At 45.0% G+C, this 22298-nt stretch overlaps 2 protein-coding genes and 1 long non-coding RNA gene across 4 annotated transcripts in view; 2 read left to right on the forward strand and 1 right to left on the reverse strand.

The window, feature by feature from the left end:
* Window positions 1–12961, reverse strand: part of CFAP161 (cilia and flagella associated protein 161) — a 139148-nt gene extending 126187 nt beyond the window's left edge. For both annotated transcript variants that reach the window (XM_025271293.3, XM_025271292.3), the window contains exons 1-2: window positions 12851–12961; window positions 8548–8745 (exon numbers count right to left, since the gene is read on the reverse strand). The gene's annotated coding sequence lies outside the window, so the exon portion shown is untranslated. The remainder of the gene's footprint in view (window positions 1–8547; window positions 8746–12850) is intronic.
* On the forward strand, window positions 6091–10415 carry LOC112580868. Its single transcript, XR_003105189.3, has 3 exons — window positions 6091–6331; window positions 6860–6964; window positions 9890–10415. It is a non-coding gene; the product is annotated as an uncharacterized LOC112580868 (long non-coding RNA).
* A 174-nt stretch (window positions 12962–13135) lies between the features above and the next one.
* MESD (mesoderm development LRP chaperone) lies at window positions 13136–21394 on the forward strand. The gene is made up of 3 exons (XM_006075379.4): window positions 13136–13410; window positions 18837–19069; window positions 20369–21394. Exons 1-3 carry the CDS (start codon window positions 13204–13206, stop codon window positions 20625–20627), a joined length of 699 nt encoding a protein of 232 aa, XP_006075441.3. The 5' UTR covers window positions 13136–13203; the 3' UTR covers window positions 20628–21394.
* The last annotated feature ends 904 nt before the right edge of the window (window positions 21395–22298 follow it).

Raw genomic sequence — 22298 nt, forward strand, 5'->3', positions numbered from 1 at the left:
GTGACACATAAAACATCCCACTATATTCAGTGACATTTGGTTTAGCTCTTAAAATCGGATGGAATTGGTTTCTTGGCCCTCCTGGCTTCATTTATCACATATGGCACCTCTTCCTAAACAAATCCTTCCCAGTACTGACTACCTTCCTCTGGGTCCCCTTTACTTTCTACCATCTTTTATCCGCTCTACAAACAAAGGGCACCTAGCCTATGCCAGGCCCCGTGGCAGTCACAGTTACAAAATAATGTGAGGGCTTGACCTCTTCTGAAGAGTAGAGTCCAAAAAGGGCAACAAGGAAAACAGGTCATCACGACTACACTATTCGTATAGTGCAAGCAGAGTTGAGAAACTAGAGGGACTTCCCTGGTGATCCAGGGGTTAAGACGCCCCACTGCCAATGCAGGAGGCATGGGTTCCATCCCAGGTTGGGGAACTAAGATCCCACATGCCACATGGTGTGGTCAAAATAAACAAATAGGGAGATTTAGAAAGAAACTAGAATACTGTTCACCAAACAGTCCAGTTGCATTCGATGGGACCATGTGATCAGTCCTGAGCCTTGAGATGTCAATGGTAGGGATGTGGGCTGTCTCAGATGGAGGATGGGGAAAGCCAAACTAATTCTCTACTCTCTTCCCCTGCTGTCACTGCTCAGAAAACTGTGTCCTAGGTGGTGCAACTACCATAAGCCTCGGTGACCATGGAGCAGACCCCCTCTACTAACTGTGTTGAACAGGTCACATAAGCAAAAAGTAAACTCATTGTGGAGCCACTGAGATCCAAGGGTTGTCTGTTGCTGTAGCATATTTTTATCTAACTTGATTAACAGAGGAAGGCTGGGACTGTCCCTGGATTCTCTGCAGTAAGGGCATTTTCTTTAGAAAACTCCACCCATTATTTCTAATTCTCATTAAAAAATTTTATTGTTGTTTAGGGCTAAATCCTGTCACACTCTTTGTGACCCCATGGACTATATATAGCCCACCAGGTTCTCCATAGGATTTCCCAGGCAAGAATACTGGACAAGTTGCCATTTCATTCTCCAGGTGATCTTCCCAACCCAGGGATCGAACCCATGTCTCCTGCATTGGCAAGTGGATGGATTCCTTACCACTACACCATCAGGGAAGGCCTTCTTTTAAAATTAAAATATGCCAAAACAATTAAAAAAATTTTTTTAACAAGGGACTTCCCTGGTGGTCCAGTGGTTAAGACTCTGTGCTTCCAATGTAGGGGGTACGGGTTCAAACCCTGTCTGGAAAACTAAGATTTCACATACTGCATGGTGTAGCCAAAATTTAAAAAAAAAATTTTTTTTAATTAAAATATGTGAACCAAAGTATTTTTCATTAAAATGAAAACTGAGAGAAGAAAGCTGTAAAGATTTGGGCTGAAGGAGTGGCTAAGGGAAAGCAACTGGAATAGACAAGAGGAAGCTGGAGCTGTGCAGAAAATGGCTTAGCCCCAGCAGAATGTCTTCTCAGTGCCTGGCTCAAGGCCAACACTTAGTAGGCATTTAATAAATAAGTGAGCAAACAAGATGCAAATAGAAAGCTGACTCAGGATTTGGGGAGGAAGCCAAGGTCAGGAGGGGCAAGATTGTTGGAAGCATGTTTTTCTTCCTTCTTTACCTGTTCTAGTAGGTACATCCTCCTCCTGGACTTTCAGCAGGTATAAGACAACTGGAGAAGGAAATAGCAACCCCACTCCAGTATTCTTGCCTAGAAATTTCCATGGACCAAGGAGCCTGGCAGGCTATAGTCCGTGAGGTCACAAAGAGTCAGACACAACTGAGTGACTGAACACACAAAGACAACAGTGGGAGCTTCTGATTTTCTTAGATCGTGGTACCACCTCGGTCATTTTTGTGAACGTAGCCACAGTTCCACATTGTTAAGTATATTCACTTTGCAGTGTAACCATCACCACCATCTGTCTTCAGAAAAACCTGGCATCTCCTCAAACTGAATTCTGTACCGCTCCACAATAACTTCTCATTCCCCTGGAAGTCACTATTCTACTTTGTATTTTTATAAATGTGACTATTCTAAGTACTTTATTTAAACGGATTCTTGTAATATTTTTCCTTTTCTGTCTGGCTTATTTCAGTTAGAATACTGTCTTCATGGTTCACTGATACTGTCACATGTGTCAGAATTTTCTCCCCTTTTTTATTATTATTTTACAAGATATTTATTTATTTGCATCAGGTCTTAGTTGCAGCATGAGGGATCTACTTCCCCGACCAGGGATTGAACCTGGTCCCCCTGCATTGGGAGCTTGGAGTCTTAGTCACTGGACCACCAGGAAGGTCCCTTTTCTTTCCTTACAAGACTGAATAATTTTCCATTGTATGTATCTAGCCCTACCAGGTTTGATATCTAACACTGACACTGCAGACTTTATAGACTAACAACCAAGCTGTGTTTGGTCTACGGTGCCACCTGCCCTAATGTATCTTAACCTTTGAAGCAGTGTTCCTGTTTTGTTTTTGTGATCGTAATAGTCCTTGTGCGTGCATGCATGCTCAGCTTTGTCAGACTCCTTGGACTGTAGCCCACCAGGCTCCTCTGTCACGAGATTTCCCAGGCAAGAATACCGGAGTCGGTTGCCATTTCCTTCTCCAGGGCATCTTCATAACCCAGGGCTTGAACCCACATCTCTTGCTTCTCCTACATTGGCAAGTAGATTCTTTACCACTGAGCCACCAGGGAAGGCCCCTGTGGGGCTCTGTAGTCATAGGTGGGCCAATTCATTCTCAGGCATTCTTTCTAACATATAGCTAAGCATCTTCCTTAATATCTTCATTTCAATGTCTCTTCTAAAGGAGAGAAATTTGTATCTGGAAAATTTACCCCCTACTCTCTTTTCCCCAGATTTAGTCATTCTCCACAGGTGATGCATGAGTGACATCTATTGGCCCGTGGTTCATTACGGAGCAGGGTCACAGGGTGACAGGTCACTCTCCTTACTCATCGTCCTCTTTCTCTCTGGTATACTTTGTGCTTATACAGTAAAACCACCTGGGCAGGATCTCACCTATCCACTCTCATATCCACCCCCATCCCTACCTGCCCTCCCTCCCTCTGTGTGCAGGGCCTGTCATAGCATGACAGTTATACCTGTGTCTTCAGTTTCCAAGATCTGGAATTTTCTGTAGTCTGATTTACCAGGAAGCCCTACATGGAAGTCAAGGTTGCTTTCACAGATAAATTCTCTACCCCATTTCCCTGCTGGTTAATGACCTTTGGATGTATTTTCCAGAATTCTGTAGGGGAGAAAAAATAAGTACTGAGATCTAGGCTCCCCAGACACCTAACACCAGTCACGCCTGACTATTTTCTGATTTACGTTTTATTATTTCATTTTATTTTTAATCTTATTTTATTGTTGTATAATTCTAATTTATTTTATTACACTTTATTATATATAATTTTATTTTTTATTATTTTATTATTTATTTATATTGACTAATTTATATTCTAGCACATAAATCAGTTCAGTTCAGTTCAGTCTCTCAGTTGTGTCCAGCTCTTTGCGACCCCATGAATCGCAGCACGCCAGGCCTCCCTGTCCATCACCAACTCCCGGAGTTCACTCAGACTCACGTCCGAGTCAGTGATGCCATCCAGCCATCTCATCCTCTGTCATCCCCTTCTCCTCCTACCCCCAATCCCTCCCAGCCTCAGAGTCTTTTCCAATGAGTCAACTCTTTGCATGACGTGGCCAAAATACTGGAGTTTCACCTTTAGCATCATTCCTTCTAAAGAAATCCCAGGGCTGATCTCCTTTAGAATGGACTGGTTGGATCTCCTTGCAGTCCAAGGGACTCTCAAGAGTCTTCTCCAACACCTCAGTTCAAAAGCATCAATTCTTCAGCGCTCAGCTTTCTTCACAGTCCAGCTCTCACATCCATACATGACCACTGGAAAAACCATAGCCTTGACTAGAAGGACCTTTGTTGGCAAAGTAATGTCTCTGCTTTTCAATATGCTATCTAGGTTGGTCATAACTTTCCTTCCAAGGAGTAAGCGTCTTTTAATTTCATGGCTGCAGTCACCATCTGCAGTGATTTTGGAGCCCCAGAAAATAAAGTCTGACACTGTTTCCACTGTTTCCCCATCTATTTGCCATGAAGTGATGGGACCAGATGCCATGATCTTCGTTTTCTGAATGTTGAGCTTTAAGCCAACTTTTTCACTCTCCTCTTTCACTTTCATCAAGAGGCTTTTTAGTTCCTCTTCACTTTCTGCCATAAGGGTGGTGTCATCTGCATATCTGAGGTTATTGATATTTCTCCCAGCAATCTTGATTCCAGCTTGTGCTTCTTCCAGCCCAGCGTTTCTCCTGATGTACCCTGCATATAAGTTAAATAAGCAGGGTGACAATTTACAGCCTTGATGTATACTCCTTTTCCTATTTGGAACCAGTCTGTTGTTCCATGTCCAGTCAGTAGCTACAGATATTAGAAAATTAGTATTCTTATAATATTAATACTTGGCTATAGTAGTATAGGGCTTCCCTGGTTCAGCAATAAAAGAATCTGCCTGCCAGGGCTGGAGACTCGGGTTTAATCCATGGTGGGTAAGATCCCCTGGAGGAGTGCATGGCAACCCATTCCAGTAGTCTTGCCTGGAGAATTCCATGGAGCCTGGCAGGGTATAGTCCATGGGGTTGCAGAGTCAGACAGACTAAGCATGCATGCACAGAATGACTAGCTTTATTGCTCCTTTACATGGAGCCTCCATGACCCCTAGACAGACTCAAGCATTTCTGCCCCCTTGTACCTACTGTGCTCTGTGCCTGGCCATTAGCATAGTGTATTTGTAACTGTCTGCTTAACTTTCCCTACCACCCTGTCATCCTTTTAAAAACAGGACATGATCTGTGCATCTCTGTGACACTGGACTGCCAGGGAAGTCCTATAATCAATTGCATGTTTAAAGTGGTAGGGGATGCACATAAATGCACTGATGCTTCCAAAATACTGATGATACTTTTCTCACCAGTCACCAGTGTATTGCATAGTCATCAATAAATAATTTAATGAATTCGTTTGCAGTTCCCTGCAAGAAGGTTCTCCTTTCCATGAACCAACATCCTGGTTGCCCACAGCTCTTACTGAGTAATGGACAGAAAGTTATGGACCTTCAGAAACCCACAGAGGGGCTCGGCCTGTGTGTGATCATGATCTGCAGCTCACAGCTCTTGGATTGAATGCTAGGCCTTTGCTTAGCAGGTGTGTTCAGCCCACTTCCCTTACAACTTGTCTTGGAGAGCCCAGGAAACGAGTTCTTTGGAGAGATTGTAAATTCTCTAAACATAATTGCCTCTATCTGTGCTGCAAAGTATAGGAGATGTTTCAGATAACACAGATAAAATTCATACCTTTTCCTCTTAGGAGATGAATTCAAATCACTTCCCTAAATTTTCAAGGCAATTGCAGTATTATAGATAATTTTAATTAAGTGTATTATTCTGAGAATTTTTGCTTAGACTTTTCAGTATTTGGGAAGCATCAGTGCATTTATGTGCATCCCCTACCCATTTTGGGCTTCCCTAGTGGCTCAGATGGTAAAGAGTCTACCTGCAATGTGGGAGACCTGGGTTCAATTGCTGGGTCAGGAAGATCCCCTGGAGAAGGGAATGGCAACCCACTCCCGTATTCTTGTCTGGAGAATCTCACAGACAAAAGAGCCTGGCGGGCTACAGTCCATAGGGTCGCAAAGAGCCAGACATGACTGAGCAACTGACACTTTCACTTTCCCACCCCTTTTAAAATACAACTAATTACAGAACTTCCCTGGTAGTCCATTAGCTAAGAGTCCGAGCTCCCACTGCAGAGGGCCCGAGTTCATCCCTGGTCAGGGAACTAGATTCCATACGCCACAGTGATATACCACATGCTACAAGGAAAGATCCTGCATGCCACAAGTACAAGATTCTGCATGGCCCCTAAGACCTGGTGCAGCCAAATAAATAAATGAATAAATATCTAATAAAAAATACATGTGACTTAAAATCCCATGCTTAGAAATAGCCACGATATATTTGCAGTTATTTCCCCATATATACATATACATATCATTTTAATACCATAACATTGTCATTTAATAATATAAACATCTTCAATGTCAATAAATATACATCTATGACATCACATTTAATGACTGCATTGTTTTGCATTGTAAATGTGGATTTTTCAGCCTACTGTAGTTGAACATTTAGGGTGGCTCCTGTTTTCTCATCTTACAGAGTGTTACATAGGATTGATAACAGTGGATAAGTGAAGAAATACATGTACAGCATTCAGAGGAGTGCCTGCCACATAGTAAGTGCTGTGGATTATGACCATTTCTATTATATTCATTGTCTATTTCCTCAGAGTCATTCTTGGAAGTGGAATTATATAGTTAAGAGTTTCGATACATTTCACCAAATTTTCATGCAGAAAGTCTCCATCCCCTTGAGAGAATGAGAATGCTTTTTTCCTGAGTCTTGCCAACAATGTACACTATCCTAATTTTTATTCTGGCCCCACCAATAGGCAAAAAAATTACGTCTTATTTGAATTTGCATTTCTTTGATATCTACTGAGATAATCACTGCTGTACTTTTTCATATGCAAACAGGTTTATTTATTTTGGAGAAATAAAAATATGATTCCTCTCCCTTCCCATGTTTCAATCAGAAAGTTCATCTTTTTCATACTGATCTGTATGATACTCTTCTCTCTACCATGTTGGAGTTTTCCTCCCAGTTTACTGTGTGCTTTTTAGCTTTTTTTCATGGTGTTTAGCAAAACACAAATTTTAAGTGTTTGATTTAATTATATGAGTCCTGCTCTCCTTTTCACAAGAAATGATGGTTATCAGGAACAGACATGCACCTCAGCCTGGGCCAATCACATCCTCTCCTGGAAATCTGGAATTGTTGTCAAAAGATCATCAGTTCATTGCTACATGTGAGTAAATATAAACCTCATATGATTTATATGTGATATAAATCATATGAGATATGTGGTGATTCTTCTTGCATTGGGTTAAAAAGTACAAAAGTAAAGTATAATAAATAGGGACTTGCTGGATGGTCTAGTGGCTAAGACTCCACGTTTCCAATGCAGGGGCTTGGCTGTATCCCTGGTCAGGGAACTCGATACTGCACACCACAACTAAGAGTTTGTATGCCACAACTAAAGATCCCATGTGCTGCAAGGAAGATGGAAGATCCTGAGTGCTACAACTAAGACCCAGCACAACCAAATAAATAAATTAATTAAAAATTTTAAAAAAGAACAGTCATGTTCTCCCCTGTCTCCACCTCAGACCCAATCTCAGGACCTTCTTCCCACTTAATATTTGGCACCACAGAGCCTGCGGAACCGAGCTGTACCCTTCAGGTCACAGGACTGAGTTCTGATAAGCTGGTAACCATGCCATTCCAGTTTTTCAGTATTTTGAATATCACCCCTGCTTGATTACAGATATCACTAGAGGACTTGCCTGGTGGTTCAGGGGTTAAGAATCTGCCTGCCAATGCAGGGGACATGGGTTACAACCATGGTCCAGAAAGATCCCATATGCCGCAGAACAACTAAGCTCGCGCTCTGTGACTACTAAGTCTGTGTGCCTGGAGTCCATGTTCTGCCACAAGAGAAGCCACCTCAGTGAGAAACCTGCCTACCACAATGAAGAGCAGTGCCCACACGTTGCAACTAGAGAAAGCCTGCACACAGCAATGAAGACCCCGCACAGTAAAAAGGAAAAAAAAAAAAAAAAAAATATATATATATATATATATATATATTGCTAGAAACTCTTGCTGGACCCTCCAGTTGAGGGTGGACCAGTTGAGGCTGGACCCAGTTGAGGAATCCCTCTCATGTTGTGGTATGACACTAGCCAGAAGGAGCCCAGCTGAGGCCACCTTAAGATGGGAAAGTTGGTGGGAGATTTGATTTTACCATTTGCAGCCACTGAACCTCTTAGAGGCAAGGTTAATATTAAACCCCAGGGCAATGGTGGCCTCATTTAAGCCACCACCATGCAGTCTCTTTCACTTCTGGCTCCTCCTCTCCTGCCTTACTACATGCCCTCAGACCAGGTTCACACTTTTTTTCTTTATAGAATATGTTACAATGTTGCTTTTGTGTTATGTTTTGGGTGTGTAGGATCTTAGTTCCCTGACTAGGGATTGAACCTGCATCCCCTGCATTGAAGATGAAGTCTCAACCACTGGACTGCCAAGGGTGTCCCCGGGTTCACATTCTTATCCCATCTGGGTATTCCTGCCTCCAGACTCCTTTTTGATGGGTCTTTCATCTGGCCTCCAGTTCAACTATCCTGAGTGCCTCAATGATTAACCCAAATGGTGCTATGCTGGGAGAAAGATAAACCTCTTCATCCATAGACCAGGGTTCAGATTTTTCCCTGCCACTTCACTAGCTGTGGGACCTCAGACAAATGATGCAATTCCAAAATTAGGGTTTCCCCCTATTATTATCATCATATGATAACAAGGACCTCTTGAAATCTGCATTATACTTACTGTGGATTGTTAATCTCCTCTGCTAGTTTGCAGGCTCTTTAGTGTAGGAACCTTGTCATATTCATCTTTCTATCAGTGCCCATCTGGTTCTTGATTGACAGTAGACCCTGGACGTTCCTGCTGGTCCAGTGGTTAAGACTCTGCACTTCCACTGCAGAGGATGCTGGTTCAATCCCTGGTCCCAGAAGTTCCACCTATCTTGTGGTGGGGCAAAAAAATAAAAACAAAGTAGACCCTTAGTTCTGGAGAAAGGAATGGCTACCCACTCCAGTATTCTTGCCTGGAAAATTCCATGGATAGAGGAGCCTGGTGGGCTATAGTCCGTGGGGTGGCCAAGAGTTGAACACAGTTGAGTGACACTCACACACACACACCCTTAGTTAAAATACATTATCACGGGGTTGAACTGAATCAGTTCCAAACATCAGATGGGTGAAAATACAATCAGTCCACATGTTTCATTCCTCTGGATAATAAACTGAATTCATTTCCTCCTTAGATGAAACTAGTCCTGGGATTTTTTATTTTTTAACACAATCCCAACAACTTCTGTAAAACATTAAATGACTTTTTTTTTTCTGTATCATTAGATACAATGGACCAGGAACCCCAGCACTTTTACACCTTAACTTAGCAGCTGGCAAAATGAATGACCAGGGTGACCCCTCCCAGCAGAGCACATGACCGACCACAGCTGTGCATGTTTTTTAGCATGACTGCACCAGGACAGGCACTGAGCCACTGGGTGGAGCAGTGCACTCTGGGGAGAAGGCTTATGACATTTCCCCTATGATTTCAGAAAAGAAAAAAACTTTTTCTTATGAGTTGTTTCTGCTCAATGACAATAGAAAATGGCATAGCGTATACATAGGAGAAAGGGGTGACAGAGGATGAGATGGCTGGATGGCATCACTGACTTAAAAGACATGAGTTTGGGAAACTCTGGGAGATTGTGAAGGATAGGGAAGCCTGGCGTGCTGCAGCCCATGGGGTCCCAAAGAGTCCAACACAACTGAGCAGCTAAACAACAACAAATATAGATACAGGGTATCAGCCATCCCACAGTGGAAGCCCTTTTAACATCAATAGTCCTAGAAGTGTGAAGGTGAAGCAGACATTGTTAACTAGTTACTGCTCAACTTTCACTTCCTCTTTTCCCTTAATGACAAAATCCCAGTTTTATTTGGGATGACAATGTAGATAGCCTCCCTTAGAAGGCTAGGTTCCAGCCCATGTGATGTAAATAGAAGTGCTCTGGAACATCCAAATAGGCTGCTTAAAGGAAGATGACTCCATTAAAAAGTGTTTTCCTTTTGGCTTTTTTCCTTCCCTCCTTCCTCAGGATGAAAGTCATCTTGACCTTGAACTTGTGACCTTGAAGATGGACGCCACAGACCAGTATGAGGGAGCAGGATGAGAGAAGAGACAGGGTGCCAGATGATCAAAGAACAAAAATACAAGCCCTAGATGCTCAGTTTCCAGCTGCTTTTGTGAGAGAAAAATCAAACAATAACCACAAAGGCCTCTGTCTTATTTAAATCATTTTTTTTTTTTTACAAACTCAGTTTTGTTTTATATGTGGCCTATAATCTATCCGAGCAAGATATGTTAGTTTGCTAGGGTGTAAGACTCTTGAGAGTCCCTTGGACAGCAAGATCAAACCAGTCAATCCTAAAGGAAATCATTGTCTGGTATCTTTAGAGCCTTACTCTGTTGAAGTGATTCTCAGCTAAACATTATGTCTGTTTTAACTTTGATAAGTATTTCCACTTTTGTTATTTATTAGCGGTATCTTTTTTTGAAGTGTCAGATGTTGTGACTATTTAAATAAAATGTCATTATAATTAAAAAAAATCCTAAAGGAAATTAGGATTATATACTCAGGAAATACCCTGAGTATTCATTGGAAGGACTGATGCTGAAGCTGAAGCTCCAATACTTTGGCCACCTGATACAAAGAACTGACTCACTGGAAAATCCCTGATGCTGAGAAACATTGAGAGCAAGAGGAGAAGGGGGCGACAGAGGATGAGATGGTTGGATAGCATCACTGACACAATAAACATGAGTGTGAGTGAACTCCAGGAGACAGTGAAGGACAGGGAAGCCTGGCGTGCCGCAGTCCGTGGGGTCACGGAGGCAGAAATGACTTAGCAACCGAACAACAACAACAAAGTACAGACCAGGTGGCTTAAACCAGGGGTCCCAAACTTCTGGGAGCTGATGCCTGATGATCTGAGATGGAGCTGATGCAATGTTAATAGGAATAAAGTGCACAATAAATAAATGCACTTGAGTCATCCCAAAACTCCTGCCCCTGCCCCTGGTCCACGGAAAAATTGTCTTCTACAAAATTTGTCCCTAGTGCCAAAAAGGTTGGGGACCGCTGGAATAAACAACAGAAATTTATTTCCTCACTGTTCTGGAGGCTGCAAGTCCCAGATCAAGGTTGGGTTGGTTTCTTCTGATGCCTCCCTCCTTAGCTTGTAAATGGCCATGTTCTCCCTGTGTCTTCACATGATCCCTCTATATATCACTGTGTCCAAATTTCTTCTTTTGTATGGATACCAGTCATATTGGATTAGGGACCACCCCCAACAACTCATTTTAACTTAATTCCCTCTTTAGAGATCCAAACACAGTCACATTATGAGGTACCAGAGTTAGAGCTTCCGCATACAGAATTTGGGAGGATACCATGCAGTCCATAACACCAGGCAGAAGTAAAGAGGTTTATTATGGCTTTTTTCTTTTGGTAATAGCATAAAAACTGGGGTGGTGCTAGTGGTAAAGAACCTGCCTGACAATGCAGGAGACATAAGAGAAGTGGGTTCGATCCCTGGGTTGGGAAGATCCCCTGGAGGAAATGGCAAGCCACTCCAGTATTCTTGCCTGGAGAATTGCATGGACAGAGGAACCTGGCTGGCTACAGTCCATGGGGTCGCAGAGAGTCAGACATAACTGAGAGACTAACACAACTGACCTGACTGAAGTGACTTAGCATGCACCCATGAACAGAGTAATAAGGAGATAAAGTACAGGTATATTAATACTACATTTTATTAATACTGTACTATACTATACTTCCTTGGCAGTCCAGTGGTTAAGACTTTGCCTTCCAATGCAAAGGATGAGGGTTCGAACCCAGGTCAGGCAGCTAAGATTCCCACATGCCTTGCAGCTGAAAAACCAAAGCATAAAACAAGCAATGTTGTAACAGACTCAATAAAAACTTTAAAAATGGTCCATATAAAAAATTATTTTAAAAAATCAATGGATACTATACTGCAGTATAGTCAAACTTCATGTCATATTGCTAAGTCAAAAACCCTTAAAATGCTAATACGCATACCAACTTGTAGTGTGGTCGCATATCAGTCATTCAGTCATGTCTGACTCTGCAACCCCATGGGCTGTAGCCTACCCGGCTCTGATGTCCATGGATTTTCCAAGCAAGAATATTGGAGTGGAGTGGGTTGCATTCCCTTCCCCAGGGGATCTTCCTGACCCAGGGATCGAACCCAGGTCTCCTTCATTGCAGGCAATTCTTTACCCTCTCTGAGCCACCAGGGAAGCCCATGCTGACATAAACACACATATAAATGCAACAAAACCGTTTTCAGAGACACTTTGGTGTTTGTAAATATACAGAAAAATGTATACAATATTCTAGAGAGTGATAACTGGTTTGTGTGGGACAGAATTGTGGCTGGTGTGGAAGAGAACACACTGTACAATGGTCGAATGTTTTACAGCTACAGTAAGGGATTCGTGTCTTTCTCATCCAATTAAAAATTTTAAAGTCAGCAGATCAACCATTTAAAATCCGTGGAATTTTAAAGTATTTCTGGCCTGAATCTTTTAAGGCAAGAAACAAAAAAACAGAATAATTCAACCTTCAAAAGGAATAGACAGAGCCGCCAATATGAGGTTAAAATCAGAAGAAATACTGAAGTTGTTTTACAAATGAAAAGTAATGATTTAAAAAAAAACAACTTTCAGTTTCAAGAGATGACAATAATACTGAGAGACGGACTGAATTCTTTCTACTGAACAGCAAATTACTGGGCCCAATCTATTTGTGATCTTCTGAGAAAGCTGCCCAACCTGCCACTGGCGTTTTTAAAGGAAATTGTAGGAGACTCAGAGGAAGCGTGTGACTTCGTGAAACGGGCTTTCTTGGAGCAAATGAGCTCCCAGAACTTCCAGCTCCACTTCAATTCACAGGCGAAAACCTGAGGCCTCGTGAGGCGCTGTTGGAGGATTCCTAGAGGCTCTGAGGGAACTTTTGGACCTGACTTACTCGTTAAGAGAGGAAAAAGGTCGATCGCTGGCAGAAAATGAAGGAGCGCGCCACACTGGGCAGAGCGCCTATGCTGGACCAACGGGAGGCGGCTGCGGGGCGGAGCCAAAATGGCGGAGGAGGCGGGGCTTCCGGAGGTGGGCCCGAGGAAATAGGACGGGGCGGAGCCTGGTAGGTTACCGAAGCTTGGGAGGCGGGGCCAAGGGGGTGGCCTTGAGCCCATGGAGGCGGGGCTGAAGGCGTGTCCCGCTCAGGCACCGGCAAGGGGCGGGCCCAGGAAAGAGGCGGCCTGGGGTGGGGCCAGGGCTCGCGCAAGTCTGGTCCACGCGGCAGCGCGACGCTGCGCGACGAAGATGGCGGCCTCCGGCTGGGCCCGCGCCACCGTGATTTTTCTCTGTGCCTGTGATTTGATGCTGCTCCTGCTGCCGCCGCCGAGGGCCTTCGCCGCCGACAGCCCGGCCGAGACACCCGGCGAGGCCACCCCACCTCCCCGGAAGAAGAAGAAGGATATTCGCGACTACAATGACGCCGACATGGCCCGTCTTCTGGAACAGTGGGAGGTCCGCGGCGCGCGCACACTCTCCCGGTTCTTCTGTCCCGGGTCCCTTCCTAGTGACCTCTTACCTTCTCTGTCTTGGGACCCTTTACACCTCCGTCTTGGTGTCTTTTGACCCCCTAACCTCCTCTGTCTGCATGCCAATGGGCCTTATGACCCACTCCAGCTACCGCTGACCCTCAGTGCCTCCTCTGACCACTTCCCTATCAGTCTGCCGACCCCTGCCCCAAGCCGTTCATCCCGATGTCCTCTTTTCACCGTTCCTCGGGCAACTCCAGTCACGAGTCAGCCTCTCACTCTTCAGCCCTATTTGTCATCAGTGCCCTGGTCGCCTCCGCGTTGCTCCCCGTGGTCAGCGAGCCCTTCTAATGAAGGGCGGGGGGAGACCTTTTCCATCCCACTCCTGAGAACGGGGTGCGTGGGTGGGTGAGGGGTATGGAGAGGATTATCTTCAAAGAGCGCCGTTTCAGCTTTCGTCGTTCTCCCGCGTTTTAAGTAAGGATTCACAGTTCCCATTTTGGTATATGTGCCTGTTGAAAGTTTTTGTAAGTTTTGTGCGTGCCTTTACTTTTTTGGATGGGGTAGGAGGCCTTATTAAAGGCTAGTGGTTTTTTGTTGTGGAACTCAGATTTTTCGTTCAAGGGAGCAATGACTTGGTATTGTGCGAGTCAATTTTCGGGTAATTGAATGGGCTGGAATGTGTAATGGCAGGGAGAGGGTATTAACCTTTTTAGGTGAAGTTCACAAACCAAAACATTGTTGCTGCCTTTTGCCCATCCAAAGGTGGTTGTGTTTTCTTGGTTTATTTGCACTGCTGGTGAAGTAATGTCAGAAACTTGGGTTCCACTGCATGTGTGACCTTGAGTGAGTCATGTTTCCACCCTAGACCTCAGCTTCCTTATGTGTAGAATGAGATTTTACCGGATGATTTCTTCCAGTGCTGATGTTTTATTATATTGTGGTTTTCCATGTGTGTATGTGGGCTTCCCAGGTGGCTCAGTGGTAAAGAATCCGCCCGCCAGTGCAGGAAATGAGGGTTCTATCCCTGGTCCAGTAAGATTGCCTGGAAGAGGAATTGGCAACCCACTCCAGTATACTTGTCTGGGAAACCCTCTGGACAGAGAATCCTGGCAAGCTACAGTCCATGGGATTGTAAAAGAGTTGGACACAACTTGGCGACTGAGCATGCATGCAGGTGGTGTATGTATTAAATAGAGACTTTTAGACGTGAGTTGTAGTACCATCTGATGTATTGACCTTGGTAGCTTTGTGATCCTCATTTTCCTTATCTTTAAAGTTAGGTAGCATCCCACTTTGCAGGGTTCCTTTTAGGTGAATTGAGCTCCCCTTTGCAGACACTGCAAATGTGAAAGCCCTGCCCGGGCAATTGCAGTCTCTCTGTGGGAGAGCAGATCTGTCTCTGGGTGCTTTTTTATTTTTAATCTCTCATTTAAAAAAAAAAAATTATTTTATTTTTGGCTGTGCTGGGTCTTCGTCACTGCGCACAGGCTTTTCTCTAGTTGTGGTGAGCAGGGGCTGCTCTCTGCGTGCAATATGTGGGCTTCTCATTGTGGTGGCTACTCTTGTTGCAGAGCACGGGGCACTAGGCACATGGGCTTCAGTAGTTGTGGCGCATGGGCTTAGTTGCTCTTCCCGGACCAGGGATCGAACTCGTGTCCCCTAGTTTGGCAGGCAGATTCTTACCCACTGTGCCACTGGAAAATCTAAGGGTGCTTTTTTGAAGGAAGTGGTAACCTCCTCCCCTTGTGGGGGTCCCTAAGGTCTTTCCCCATCCTCTGCCAGTGTGAAAGTCATCACTGCAGGGAGAGGCCTGCCTCAGGTGTGTGTAGGGGGGTGGGGGGGAGGGGCAGGAATGGTGGTGCTCCTTCCACTGTGGTAATGAGTCCCAGTTGGTGTAGAAAAACCGAAAGTAATTCTTACATTACTGTAACCAGGTGCCGGGGAAGGGGTAGGTGGGGAGATAGCAGCAGAGCCAGACAAGTGAGTTTGTACTTCAGTGTCACCCTGTCAAGCCTGTGGCCTTGAGTCAATTATTCACCTTCCCTGGGCCTCATCCACAGCTCAGTGCAGTGTGCATCCTACAGGATTGTCTTGAGGTGAGTGAAAGTTGCTGTCGCGTCCGACTCTTTGCGACCCCATGGGCTATATAGTCCATGGAATTCTCCAGGCCAGAAATACTGGAGTGGGTAGCCATTCCCTTCTCCAGAGGATCTTCCCAACTCAAGGATTGAACCTAGGTCTCTCGCATTGCAGGCAGATTCTTTACCGTCTGAGCCACCAGGGAAGCCCAAGAATACTGGAGTGGGAAGCCTATCCCTTCTCCAGCAGATCTTCCCAATCCAGAAATTGAACCAGGGACTCCTGCATGGTAGGTGGATTCTTTACTAGCTCAGCTATCGGGGAAGCCCTGTCCTGAGATGGGATATACTAAATGAACAATGCCTGTGACATAGTAGCTGCTCAGGAGATAGTAGCTGTTCTTACTATCAAGGACCTGGGAGGAAGAAAAGCATTTACAGAATAAGGGAGTTCAGCTCTGTAGCTATGAAATTTGACAAACATATTGGAGAAGTGGCGAAGCCAGTCAAAGATGTAAGACTGGCCTGGAGGCAGGGCTGCATAGAGTGTGGGAAAGGCCACTTGGTCACATTCTGCGCCCCCAGCCCTGCCTGGGGATGAAGGTGTGATTGCTTTCAGTTTAAAGGAAGTGATAGAACGGGTAAGATTACTCAGGGAAGCAGTGCAACTAAGAGAAGACCTGGACAATTGCACCTACATCTAAGGTGGTGGTTTTTCTGTCAGGCCCGGCTATTTGCGACTCTGGACGATAGCCCGCCAGGCTCTACTTTCCTTCACTATCTCCAGGAGTTTGCTCAGATTCATGTCCATTGAGTCAATGATTCCATCCAGCCTGTCTCATCCTGTCTGTAGCCCACCAGGCTCCTTTGTCCATGGAATTCTCCAGGCAAGAATACTAGAATGGGTAGCCATTCCCTTCTCCAGGGGATCTTCCCAACCCAGGGATTGAACCTGGGTCTTCTGCATTGCAGGCAGATTCTTTATCTGAGACTCCAGGGAAGTCCATACTATCTCCTGGAGTTTGTTCACACTCATGTCCATTCAGTCCGTGATGCTATCTAACCATCTCGACCTCTGCTGCCACCTTTTCTTTTACATCTATGGTACTGTGTTTTTTCTTCTTTTCTTCTTGTAACTGAAACTCACAGTCAGACATATAAAATAGAAATTAAAGGTCCTTGAAAAGATCCGTACTCTTGCTGTATGCGCTAGACTTCTGATTAATTATATTTTCATGAAAAAGAAATGGTCCTTGTAACCTATGGAGTTAATGCCATGACCGTTAGTGGAATCAGCTTGAAAAATAAAAATATTCTAGGTTGTTGACCCAACTAGAAGTCTTGAAGTATTCTAAGGAGACCATACATAGGTATTGTGGAGAAATAGAATAGAATACAGTCAGAAACAGCCTGTGAGTTTGGCCACCAGGAGTTCCTATGTACTTTAAGAGGGTGATTTCAGTAGTTGTTTGGAAGCTGGATTACAGAGGGCCATGAGTCTCAGCAAACTCCAGGAGATGGTGGACAGGGAAGCCTGGCATGCTGCAGTCCATGAGGTCACAAAGAGTCTGACACGGCATAGTGGCTGAACAAGTGGTAACAGCACCATGTATTAAGTATGTGCTGCTTGCCTTTATGTCATTAAATTCCCAGACAAGCTTAGCAGGGAGATGCTGTGATCACCCCCCTCCCCATTATAGGTGAGGGAAATGATTTTCCACTAAGGCCACACGGCTAAAGGAGTGGTGCCTGGAGCCACACCCAGGCCCACGTGACAGTGCAGCTCATTTGCTTTCCTGCAGGTCTCCAGCAGCTCTTTCAGAGCCAAATGAGGAAGAAATGGGTCAGTTGAGAGGGTGGCAGAGTTGAGGAGAAGGTTGGCTCCACACTGCTAGGGCCGTGGGGATCACCCAATTCTGCTTTTCCTTTTATAGACGAGGAGACAGGCCTAGAGGTTTATGAAGTCTGGTCCAAGGCCATGCAGGTGAGTTAGGGAGCTGAAGCCAGATCAAATATGGATCACCTTCAGACATGGCTTTAGAATTATCTTGTTCTCTTATTAAAAATATGTTTAATACAGGACGTTATTGTTGATGTCTTAAGCCTCGGCCCTTCAGTGATTTGTCAAGAGGCCCATGTAGTGATATATAGGGGCTTTTTGTTTCATTTTAAAGGCTCTTTTTTTGTTGTTTTAAGTAATAGCTTTATTGTGATATCATTTACATGCCTTATAGTTCACTCATTTAAAGCGTACATTTCAGTGGTTTCTGGACTGTTCAGAGAGTTGTGCAACCAGCACCACAGTCAATTTGAGAACATTTGCTTCACCCCCAGAAAGAAACTGTGGTCTCAGTCACCCCTCCCCGCGTTCCTCCCAGCCCTCCAGCCAGCCCCAGGCAACCTCTCATCGGCTTCTGTCTATAGCTTTGTCTTCTCTGGGTGTTTGGTATAAATAGACTCCTGCAGTGCATATGTGGTCTTCTCCTTCACTTACCGTGATGTTGTCAAGGATCACACATATGATAACATCGAGCAGCACTGGTTTCTTTTCCTTGCTGGAATTAGTCTTTTCTCCAAGGAACAACTGGTTCTTTTGTGTATTTTTAATTCATTTATCTTACATTTATTTAGTTGGCATTCTGCCGTTAGTAATTAATTGTCTTGTTTATTTCTGTGGGCCTGGATCCAGTAGTTCTTACTTTGTTTGGGAAGTTATAAACCATTCTGTCATTATTTGGATTTTCAGATTATTCCCAATTAGGCCCACAAGCTCTGCTTCATGCTTGCTTCTGTGTCATCCTGACACATCCCATAATTCCCCGAGCACTTTCTTACTTTCTGATACAAGAAGATGTTCCAGACTAATTTTCTGTTTCCTTTGCCAGAATTAGCTTTTCCCCCGCGGAACACTAGTTCTTTTAAATATTTTTATCTTGTTTATCAAAAAATCATAAGTTCTGTCTGCTGCCTCCAATTCCAGCCCAATATCATGGGTGCATTCTTCTACTTTTGTATTTATAACTCCCCGCCCAAAGGGAAGGACCCAGCTCTCATCCTCAGCACATCAGAAGGTATTCCCTTCTCAAGCGTAGAGTTCACAGGTCCTGATTTAGTTGCTCAGTGGCATGTGGGATCTTCCTGCACCAGGGATCAAACCCATGTCCGCTCCATTGGCAGGCAGATTCTTAACCGCTGGGCCACCAGAGAAGCCCTTCTGCTATGATTTAGACCATAAACCTGCACCTGACCTCACATGCGGACATTCCTGCCTTTGCCGACTGTAGTGCACACTCTATGTGACGCTCCCCTCCCCCACCCCCCATCCTTACAGAAAGATGACGACATAGAAGAAGGAGACCTCCCAGAGCACAAAAGACCCTCTGCGCCCATAGATTTCTCGCAGATAGACCCGGGCAAGCCCGAGAGCATACTGAAGATGACGAAGAAGGGCAAGACGCTCATGATGTTTGTCACCGTGTCAGGAAACCCCACCGAGAAGGAGACGGAGGAGATCACCAGCCTGTGGCAGGGCAGCCTTTTCAATGCCAACTATGATGTCCAGAGGTAAAACTAAAGCCTTGCTGAGAAACATGGGCTTTGCTGGGCTTTATCTCTGTTGATGCAATGGGTGTCATTCCTGGCAATACTTAGCAGGGCCCTGGACCTTTCCTGTCTAGTCTGTCCGCTTTTACATTTATTTACCTAGTTTATTTATTTTTCTTTGAAGAAGACTACTCAGGTTTGGTCAAAGCCAGTAAATTTATTTGTTTGTTTTCATATCTCATTTGATCCAAAAGCCATTTATCTATGTATCTTGAACTTCTCTTTTATCTGAGTAAGAAGCTATATATATAGCTTAGCCCCGGTGGGGGGTGGAAAATTAGTTGACGTCTGACGGTGTGCCTCTTCCTTTAGAAGTCCCCGCCCACGGGAGAAGCTCTTCTGTGTGGCTGTGTTCACACAGAAGCTTGGACCAGACTCTGTTACTTTAAAGTGAAGGAGTCTGGTCATCACGGGTCAGTATGATCCTGAGATGCAGTTTTGAGGAATTTCCTTTTTCTTTGTCAATAACGATTTCTAAAGTGTAGCGTCTTCCAATATTTTAGTTCAGGAAGTACAAAAGGAATCAAAAGGAATACTCAGAGTGTCTAGGGTGGTGAGTGCTTTTGTGAGCATAAGTAGACACTTGGGGGAACGAGTGAGTGCTGTGGTGGTGATGGGCCCAGAGCTCTCACTGATACATGGAGGCAGGGGGTGGGGGGTGCTTTACACACGCCTGGACTCTCTTCTGTTACTCTCTGCTCCTTGGGACCTGCGGAGCGTGAACGTGCTTGGCTGCTAGCAGTTAACCTCCGGGGTTGAGTTCTGTCCAGTCACCGAGCATCCTCCTGAGCCCTTTGAGGGCCTCTTGTGACCCAATCCAAACTTGTGTTTGTCAGTCTCTGTCAGCAGAGGCCTTTGTCACATGAAACCTTAACTGGGCACTTAAGACTGTAAAACAGACCCAAACATCAGCCTCCCCTCTATTCCCTGAGAGAGGCCCTGAGGCCCGCCCATCTGCAGCCTCCCAAGGCCCCCTTCTGACACCTCCCTTCACATGAGCAGCCCCTGCACCACACACACAACCCAGGTCCTCCTTCTCTTTTGATCTGAGCCGAGTTGTTAAATAGTTGAGCCAGCTAGTACTTTCCAACAGTGAATGTCAACAGCTTCTAGGCCTGGGGAAGTAGGACAGTTTGTTCTGTGTTCATGTAGAATTTGAAGGGGATTCTTTTTTCTTAGTTTAAAAGTGCTGCAGGCCTGTTTTGAACTGTTAGCCCTGCACCAACTGTGTGCTGACCGTGGTCCCCTCTGTCTGTCCAGGTTCATCGTGGGATCAGACCGTGCCATCTTCATGCTTCGTGATGGGGGCTACGCATGGGAGATCAAGGACTTCCTGGTCAGTCAGGACAGGTGTGCCGATGTGACCCTGGAGGGCCAGGTGTACCCCGGCAAAGGGGGAGGAAGCAAAGAGAAGAATCAAACCAAGCAAGAGAAGGGCAAGAAAAAGAAGGAGAGAGACCCGAAACCCCGGGCTTCGAAGGAAGACAATCGGGCTGGGAGTAAGAAGGAAGAGCTGTGATGGGACATTCTCCCTGTGCAGAGGAAGAGGGCATGGGTGACCACGCACACACAGGCTTCCCATCTCTGCTGAGAAAGGTCTGCCATGTGGCCAGTTTCTGGTCAGCAAAAGAATTACTGTTTAAAAGGCTTCAAGTAAGAGGACAGAGGTTTTGTAATTAACATGAAACACTGACAGATTCATGTTTACCATAAAATCACTTTCAGTGGAAACCTGCAGGTGTGACTTTCCCACTGAAATGTGGAGGCGTCTCTGGCTGGACCGTGGCACCGCACCCTTGGCCTGACCTGCAGCCTTCTGTATTGTTTCCCTTAAACAAAAGGATACCACGTTCTCATCAGACGAACTTAAGACTCTCAAATGCATTGAATCAGGCTTTTACAGACACCACATCCATAACTGTGAAATTAAAAACAGGCCACAGGAGCACCACTCAGTGCTCCGACATCTGCATACACAGTCAGGACGCCAGGACACGTGAATCCCAAATCTCTGCAGAAGACACAGAACAGAAAATCACGCAGCTTGAAAATCCCGAGTAATCACTTGAAATTTATTGGATTTAAACCTCTCTCATCAGTTAGGAGCACTCTTGATATCAGTCAGGTTTTGTGTGGTCTGTGAATCCAGGGGTTCTGTCCAAACAGGACCTTACTTAGGAAAGTCGTGCCGGTGTCACGAGTCATGTGCTCCATCTAACGTGATGATTTTCCAGGGTGTGACTCGGGCATCAGCCAAGCTTCTAAACACGTTCCTTTGATAAAGTGCCTAAACTTGTGGTGATTTTGTATGGTACTAATACGATGTGTTACCTGTTACTGTCTGACATTGCTGTTCCTGTGTCACAGCCTGCTCTGAGTGACAGTTATAGAATTTATACCCAGCTGTCATTTCTAAGAACTAAAATTATTTGTTAAAAAAAAAAGAAAAGCTTCCATCGTTGATTTTAGCAAATTCAGAAAAGTTTAGAAAGCATCATCATTAAAGAATGGTAGAGTGAAATGTCTCCCCCTTCCCCCACTGCCACTGCCTTGTCCCGTGGAAGCTACTGTTAATTTGTTTTCATAAAAAAAAAAAAAAAAAACCCACAAACACACTTACCAGTTTATAGTGATCTGTAGGATGATATGTGTTTGTTTTGGCCTCATGGTACCTAGTTCCCCTTATTTGGGTAACTTATTTTCCGATTTCCATGTAATGATCCATGCACTCTTCATTTTCTGTTCTGTGCTGGGTTGGTGGGGCGGGGGGGGGTGGATGTTTGCCCTGTAGGCCCCCTACTCCAGGGTGGACTTAATCCTAGGGTGTTTGCATGAGCCACCTCAGGAATCCCTGGTGACTCAGACGTTAGAAGAATCTGCCTGCGATGCAGAAGACCTGGGTTCAGGCTTTGGGTCAGGAAAATCCCCTGGAGAAGGCAGTAGCAACCCGCTCCAGTATTCTTGCCTGGAGAATCCCATGGACAGAGGAGCCTGGCGGGCCACAGTCTGTGGAATCGCAAAGTGTGGGGACACGATTGAGTTAACACACACACACCCCGGGATGAGGTGTTTTTTGTTTCTTGCACAACTTGCACCCAGGGGAGTGAGGCTGCAGCTGCTATTGCCACCTTGCCCCTCTCGAGGGGAGAACTGTCTCAGGCTGGAGGATGAAGCAAGCGATGGGGAGAAG

The sequence above is a fragment of the Bubalus bubalis genome, chromosome 20 (assembly GCF_019923935.1).
Source record: "Bubalus bubalis isolate 160015118507 breed Murrah chromosome 20, NDDB_SH_1, whole genome shotgun sequence".
In the NCBI taxonomy this organism is placed as follows: Eukaryota; Metazoa; Chordata; class Mammalia; order Artiodactyla; family Bovidae; genus Bubalus; species Bubalus bubalis.

Excerpts from the sequence above, each read along its gene's own strand:
- MESD (XM_006075379.4), top strand. The coding sequence starts at position 13,204 with ATGGCGGCCTCCGGCTGGGCCCGCGCCACCGTGATTTTTCTCTGTGCC. Across the intron at positions 13,411-18,836 it reads GTCTTCTGGAACAGTGGGAG|AAAGATGACGACATAGAAGA; the intron begins GTCCGCGGCGCG and ends CCATCCTTACAG. Across the intron at positions 19,070-20,368 it reads GCCAACTATGATGTCCAGAG|GTTCATCGTGGGATCAGACC; the intron begins GTAAAACTAAAG and ends CTGTCTGTCCAG.